Consider the following 7,374-nt stretch of genomic DNA (forward strand, 5'->3'; position numbering starts at 1 on the left):
AAGCACAAGTTCGAAGAACAGGACCTTCGGGTAAAGGGATCGCCTTCGAGAACGAAGGTGTCGGCTGATCGCTCGTTGACGGAACCTTCAGGGCTGTGACCCCTGGAGCTCCCAGAAGGAAACGAAGACCTTCGGTTGGTGCAAGCGTGCATGTAAAATGTGAATACGTGAGAAGGTCGGGTTTGTACACCTGAATACGTGAGAAGGTCGGAGTTGTACACCTCTAACCTTGTAATTTTACCCAGAAACCAGTTGTAAGTGAGCTGTAAATGAGTTGGAAGGGGGCAGTTTAGGAAAACCCGGCCGAAGGCTAGGGGTATAAATAGTCCCTCTCTCCACAGTGTAAAGGGTTGAATTTTCCTGGCTATTACTGGAGAATTAAGTTCCTACTTTCATTGTCATTTTCATACTGTTCATGCTCCTTGTTTGGGCATCTAAGAAGCTAAGATCCCAACACTAGAAATATCCTACTGTCAAGGGATAAAACTATTGATAACTAGGGATGCAATAGGGCTGACTCACATACCCAATATAGCCCAGTATAGGTGTGGTATCAATTGAACGTAGGGCCAAATGATTTGGTGAGGTATTGGAATTGGAGTATCTGACACTTAACTAAATGAGGGTAATGGGAAGTTTTGGCGAACTCGAGTATATATGTCTCTTCACCCGTACCTTCATTTCTTGTTAGTGCTACCCACAAAGATCCCTTCGCCAAGGCCAAAGTTCACCTCCTGTCTTTACATTAGCTTGAGTTATGAGAAGACAATAAGTTGGTGTTGAGAAAGAGATTGGAACGTGAGTTGGTGTTGAGAAAAAGATTGGAAAGGGAGTTGAGTGCTTGTGATCTTCACTCCATCCTTTGAGCACCAAAAGTCATAAAAATCTTCGATTTCGGTTGCGTTTGTGTCTGTGGTTCAAAATGACCCCATTTTTTAAGAGCTCTTCAACAAAGACATAGGCATTCACTTGGAAGTCTCTGAAGTTTGGGAAACAAATCGCACGTCCACTTTCTTGTTGTTGTTGTCCTTGAATTCTTTTGCTCTCTTCCTTGTATTTGATTGACCTACTTTGTTCGAATGACATTGAGTGCATGTGCTCTATGCATATGCTTACAACTTCATTTGGTTTGAGTTACATTTTTTAGGTAAAGTTTAATTTCATATATATTTAATACTTTGTTGCCGAAGTATCTATTTAATCCATTGCAAAGTTATAATTTTTAGAAATGTGCAAAACACAAATAAATTTCCACTGACATGGCTAGAAAATGGGACAACACACTCCAAGAACCCCTAGTGCATGTTTAACTTGTGTTTTTGTTTTTCCTTTTTTTCTAGATGTTGTCCATCAACTTCATATTTGTCTCTCCTTCTGTCTTCGCCTACAATAACCATGCATGATACAACCAGAAAACTTTGTTCTAAACATTTCCCAAAAAATATCTAAAAACATTATAGGGATCTCTTCCCAAAGTTTATTTATAGTTTTTTATAAAAATATTTTGAAATAAATATTAAAAATATAACCTTTCCCACGGTGGCTCCCAGAAGCAACTGCAGCAGCGTGCCTGCGCCGGGAGAAGAAGGCGGCATCTGCCCTCCCTCCCCACTGGCGGACGCTCGGCACGACGGCGCGCACGCACCGCAGCAGCGGCCCTCCCTTCCCGCCGGCGGAACCCTTGCAAGGATAAAGGGCCACTCCCACTCACAAGGGCAATATCGTCTTTTCTCCTGCTCAGTCCCATCTGTCAAATCTTCTTTACCGTTAACTTCTAACAAAAGGGCACATGCGTCACAGGAAAAAAAATACGAGGGCATACAGGTGCGACCAAACTTTTTAGGGGCATACAAATTGGCACCAACTTTCATAAGAGCATACACGTAGAAGACTAACAGATGAAACCCGTAAGAGAAAAATTGGCCCTGTTTGGTTTCTCTGTACTAGTTGCTATCACAGATTTTTTTTGCATGCATATAGTACTAAATGAAGTCTATTTGCAAAATCTCTTCAGGAATGGGTGCAACTTTTCGCGACGAATCTAATGATAGTAATTAATCAAAGAGTGGCTACAGTGATGCTACAGTAACCATCCTCAAATCACGCGGTCAAAGGTCTAATTAGATTTTTCAAAATTCCTAGGGCATGGGTTGTGGAGTTAGTTTTGCAAACTGTCATTATTTAGTACCCCTAATTATTGGTCAAATTTGCTACAATTCCTAGTGTAGCACAAATCAAACAGGCCATTACATTTGGTAATAACTTGCAGATTAAAAAAAGAGAAGTCCGGTCCCAAACCAAACTCACAAGTAGCTGTGTGTCGAAAGTCTTGGCCTAGAAGAAAGTTGCAGTTCCATCCGTGGAATCATGCTACCGTACAACGATGCTTAGATTTCAGCTGTCAACACAACACACGGGCACAATTGGAAAGAAACGGCGACATCTTTTTGGTCTGGCGTAAGCAAAATGCGGGTACGAGTGCGAACCAATGCTAACAAGGAAGCTTTCCATGGCAAGCAACTAACTGCATTCCTACGTCGCCGTCCGCTGACGGCCGTAACGTACTGCTATCTTCCCAATCGCGTCCGACGATGGAAGAAGCTCGCGGATGGAAAAAGATCGAAGCTTTCGAGAGGAGATGGGTTAAATTTGCCGTGTGGACAGGACACCAGAGAGAGAGAGAGAGAGTCCCGACCAATCACCGGCGCCAAAACAAAACATGCAGCGAAGCTTCATGGGTGCCCGACGTCCACCGTCAAGGCGTCAACCGCCTGGATATGGCGGAAAAACAGGTGGTGGCCGTTGCATCCACATCCAGCTCCGGCTCCGAGCCCAGCAGCCAGCGAGAGCCAGCCTCGTCTCCGACCCCCAACCCAATCCAATGGTCCTCCGGAGCAGAGCAGAGCACGGGCTGCTGCTGCTGCCTCACGCGCCCCCGCCTCTCGGCCTCGGCCTTGACCTGCCCCCGGCACGACGCGATGCCCCCCGCCCCCGCACCGCACCGGATACATGGATGGTATTGGTGGGCAGCGGGGAAGGAAAGGAGACGCCCTGCTGACGCCACCACGCGCCCCCGGTCTCCCCTCCTCCTCCTCCTCCCCGCCCCCGCCCGGATCTCGCCTCCTCCCCTCCCCACCCTCCGCCGCCGCCGTGCTCGCCCTCCCGGCCTCCCGTGACCCCGCTGCGGGCCCGGGCGCCGGGCTGCCGGCCGCGCCCCGCCCCGCCGGCGCGATGGACGGCGGCGGGGAGCCGCTGCTTGTGCGGAGGAGCAAGGACAGGAAGAAGAGGCCCGCGGCGGCTGCGGCGGCGCACGCGGAGAGGGACGCCGGCGCCGGGGACAGGTTCCGCTCTCTCTGGCGCGACTACAACGACCTGGTGCAGGTGAGCAGCGCTCGCGTGCGCCGTCTTCTTCCCTGGCACTTCACTCTTCCTCTGTTTTCAATCTAGCACATCAAATCTTTTTTCCCCCCTGCTTTTCTTGCTGCTCCTAGTTGATGGATTTATGGCCAGCTTGATTGACTATTATGTCCTGCCTGCTTCATTGCAATCTCGCACGCTATCCTTGTCGTTCTTGTCGATGTTTAGCATGTACTATTTGGATTAGTCATTGCGGAGTAGTAATACCGGGGATTTGATAGTTCATCTAATGTTGTTTGGATTTACGGCCAGCTTGATTGACTAGTGTGTCCTACCTGCTTCAATGCAATTTCTCATGCTATCCCTGTTCTAGTCGATGTTTAGCGTGTTCTTGGATTAGTCATTGCGGAGTAGTAATACCGGGGAGTTGATTTGATTGTTCATCTAATGTTATTTGGATTTACGGCCAGCTTGATTGACTAGTGTGCCCTGCCTGCTTCAATGCAATTTCTCACGCTATCCCTGTTCTAGTTGATGTTTAGCGTGTTCTTGGATTAGTCATTGCGGTAGTAATACCGGGGAGTCGATTTGATTGTTCACCTCATGTTGTTAGGAGTGTGGGTTGTTTGATCGTATGATTCTTTGTTGTACAACCGAGTGCTAGGTTGTGATTGTATGATTCAGCTATTCATCCAACGTTGTTAGCAGTTGGGGGTGTTTTACACTCTATGATTCTTTGTTGTCGTACAATAGGGAGTGATTGTATGATTCCATCTGTAGAATGGCACACTGGTTTGGATCTTGTAGTAATCATATACCTGATTGACTTGAATCTGATATACCTACAACATTTGCTGCAGGAGACCGAGGCAAAGAACAAGAAGCTAGTGAGCGCAAACCGGACAAAGCTCGCCCTCCTTGCTGAAGTCAAGTATGACAGTTCCTCTGTTCTTGCTTTATCACTTCACGCTGACAGGACTGCCACATTTCAGCTTCGCTGACTGTGTAAACTGGTTTATGCTGCAAGGTTCTTGCGAAGGAAGTACGGATCCTTTGTCAAGAGCAATTCGCAGAAGACACGTTACAAGCTGAAGAAGAAGGCTCGGTACATTCCATCTCCGTTGGGAAGGGCTTCAGCATTTGAAGATCATGATGATGTGGCCAGGACTGAAGGGCCTTCGTCTAGCAAAAACCCAAATTTTGACTTGAATCAAGGATCTCTAGTGGTATGCAATGGGAATTCGTGAAGTAAATTGTATGAGAAAAAGCTTTAGTATGAGTTTCTGGTAGAAAAACTTTAGTATAGGTTTCTGGTTATTAAAGGCACCTCTTTGTGTGCAGAATGATGAGGGGAATGATTGCCAGGGGCATAGGGGCCATCTAGAACCTGATCAGCTTGATCAAGTCGGGGTGGAAGAAGAGATGATTGCAGCAGATGTCAAATTATCTGTTTGTAGGGATACAGGAAACTCTCCGGCAAGTGACGGTAAAAGGGCGATCCCATGGCAAGACCGGATGGCGTTGAAGACCTAATATTGGTTAATAAGAAATAACTATCTTCTATGATAATTGATTACCCATGCTATACCCCCAAATGCTCAGTAGTCTCTGTACAGGAACAATCAGTAAGGATAGTAGATAGTTATATGCATGGTGACATGGTGCAATGCCTGATTGAAAAATTCAGATGGTTGCTCTTATGCAAGTTTGACATGAGAATTGTGGTGCTATGAATGAATTCTGTCCAGATTTCAGGATGACTACATTGAATTCGCTTTTGTGCATGGAATGAGTTTCCAGTCATCAAGAGAAAAGATTTTTTTAATGTTGTGGAGTACTATATTCTAATCTTGGAGGTTAAATTCCCCGTATTGCAGTTTTTTTATTGGGCTTGCATTGCATTTTATATTTGGGTGTTGTACCTCCGCAATTATATAGTAGACCTGCACGTAGCTTGTGGAAAATATTTATCATACAGATTCAGTATGCAAAAGGGTGGCCCCACTTCAAAAACATCAATAACATAGCATAAGCAACAGATGAGTATACTAGATAGTACTGCATGAGCATACATCCTAGTTTCCCAAAATGAATAACGATGGTACCAGAATCTTGCTCTACAGATTTCCAATCAGCCATTGACTTTTGCTAGATGCGTCTTCCCCGTACAATGGTGAGCAAGCATTTTCTCACTATTGCACTGCAAATTGCAGACCTCACAATAACTCAATGACATCCGTTTCTCCACCTTCTCGATGTGCTTCCTCCCCCGTCGATGTTCAGCAAGCGTGTTCTTGCTGTTGCAGTGCAAATTGCAGAGCTTGCAAGAATACAATGTCCTCTGTGTCATCGTCTCCTGCTCTGAGATTCCACCCTTGATGTCAGAACCATCTGAAGGTGGCTTCTTGTCGTCCTGGAAAGCACTTGATCTCGCATTAGTGCCTCCTCTCAGAAGAGCATCTATCTTTTGCTTGTGGCCTCTGCCACTGCAGTGATCCTCAAATTGAGATGCAGACTTGCATTTGGCCAGACAGATACCACAGCGCCAATCCGAAAGGTATTGTTGTCCTTCTACCTGTAGAACCAGAAAATTCAGTTGGTGTCGCTTGCCCTTCAGGTGGTTCTCCAACTCTGACTGACGAGTGCACTTGGCTTGGCAAAGGCTGCAGTTCCATGCCGATGCAGGGTTCTCTTCATCCTTTGTCACGTTGGTCGGATACGGTTTCAGTTCTGTCGACCCAAAATTCATCATCATGTTCTTGCATTCTTCCAGCAGGGCTTGGATCTTTGCTTTGTGCCTTTTGCCTCTCAGGTGGTTCTACAGGTTTGATTTGCTAGTGCAATTGGATTGGCAGAACCTGCAAAGCCATGTTGGATGTGGCCTTTCTGCTGCATATTGCCCCACGTTCCTTGCTTCCTCTGCTGTCGGTGTTGCCTTCTGACAATTGGCATTTCTTCTGGATACCAGAGCTGCTACTTTCGACTGGTGCTTCTGCCCGGCAAAATGCTGCTGTAAGTTGCCCTCACTGGTTGCTTTTGCCTGGCAGATGGCGCAACTCCATTTAATTGAAGATGGCTGGGTCTCCTTGGGCAACATACTAGTCTGTTGGGCATGCAATTTGGTTGGAGATTTAGAGCATTAGTAACCAACTGAATTAATGGTGAAAGCATGGTCTAAAAAAAAGAGACTCAATTCAGACTAATGGTGAAAGCAAACACAATTAAAATTGGTACCAAGTTGTTTTACGCAGCTCGATTACAAGATTAACACGTGAAATTGTGAAACAAGGCATGTGAACTTGCTGCTTAAATCTCCATATGCAAATTCTAGCTCGAGGGAACTAAGCTAGAACGTTAGCTAAACAGCAATCTGAAGAATCAATATCATAAATAGAAACGTAGAGGCAAAACACAGATGGTACGAATGAAAAAAAAGACAATACTGTTAAGGTGCTCGCCTGATTAGATTCTTGCATTTTGCACTCATCCGGTGCTGCATTCTCCTGACCTGCCGCCTTTCCGGTAGTACAGCAAGTTTTGAAGCATTCACCGGCGTGACCTTCCATGGCAGGCTTCTCGGTCTCCAATCCCACACCATCATTCTTCTTGAGATGGTGGACCTCATCCGCGCCGACGCCATGCTCAGGTCCTAGGCTGTGCGGCAGGAGGTGCTCGTTGGAGGGGAAGCGCACCGGATCAGCCCGTTCGCCGCCGGCGGAGCGGAGCGCAGCGCCATGGCGCGCTCTATCCTGGCAAGCTCGGCCATGATGATCTCCTGGCGGAGGCGGTCCTTCTGGAGCTGCGACAGCAGCGCGTCCCTGATCTGATCACCAGCATCGACGAGTCTCCTGCGCAACACAACAAGCAGAGTGGAATCCCTGTTGGTCAGCACAAATCATAGCAACTCCTAGTGCGGAGAGAGGGAGAAGAAGAAGACAAGATTTCCCCCCGTGTTGTCAGCGAGAAAGCAAAACCACCACACACCGTGCTGCGGAGGCTCGGGGAAGCGGCTGCCGC

The 7,374-nt window shown here is 47.0% G+C and overlaps 1 protein-coding gene and 1 pseudogene across 3 annotated transcripts; one reads left to right on the forward strand and one right to left on the reverse strand.

Annotated features, from left to right (window-relative positions):
* Window positions 1-2,745: 2,745 nt before the first annotated feature.
* LOC120695670 (atherin-like) lies at window positions 2,746-5,141 on the forward strand. 3 transcript variants are annotated; one of them, XM_039978888.1, is made up of 4 exons: window positions 2,746-3,381; window positions 4,206-4,288; window positions 4,385-4,612; window positions 4,699-4,793. In XM_039978888.1, exons 1-3 carry the CDS (start codon window positions 3,010-3,012, stop codon window positions 4,602-4,604), a joined length of 675 nt encoding a protein of 224 aa, XP_039834822.1. In that variant the 5' UTR covers window positions 2,746-3,009; the 3' UTR covers window positions 4,605-4,612; window positions 4,699-4,793. The 3 variants fall into 3 exon arrangements, with proteins under 3 accessions (XP_039834822.1, XP_039834820.1, XP_039834821.1); XM_039978886.1 differs by having other exon boundaries at window positions 2,780-3,381; window positions 4,385-4,583; window positions 4,699-5,141; XM_039978887.1 differs by having other exon boundaries at window positions 2,781-3,381; window positions 4,218-4,288; window positions 4,385-4,583; window positions 4,699-5,141.
* Window positions 5,142-5,488: 347 nt separating this feature from the next.
* Window positions 5,489-6,923, reverse strand: LOC120695349 (annotated as a pseudogene).
* Between the last annotated feature and the right edge of the window lie 451 nt (window positions 6,924-7,374).

The sequence above is a fragment of the Panicum virgatum genome, chromosome 2K, assembly GCF_016808335.1.
Source record: "Panicum virgatum strain AP13 chromosome 2K, P.virgatum_v5, whole genome shotgun sequence".
Taxonomy (NCBI): domain Eukaryota; kingdom Viridiplantae; phylum Streptophyta; class Magnoliopsida; order Poales; family Poaceae; genus Panicum; species Panicum virgatum.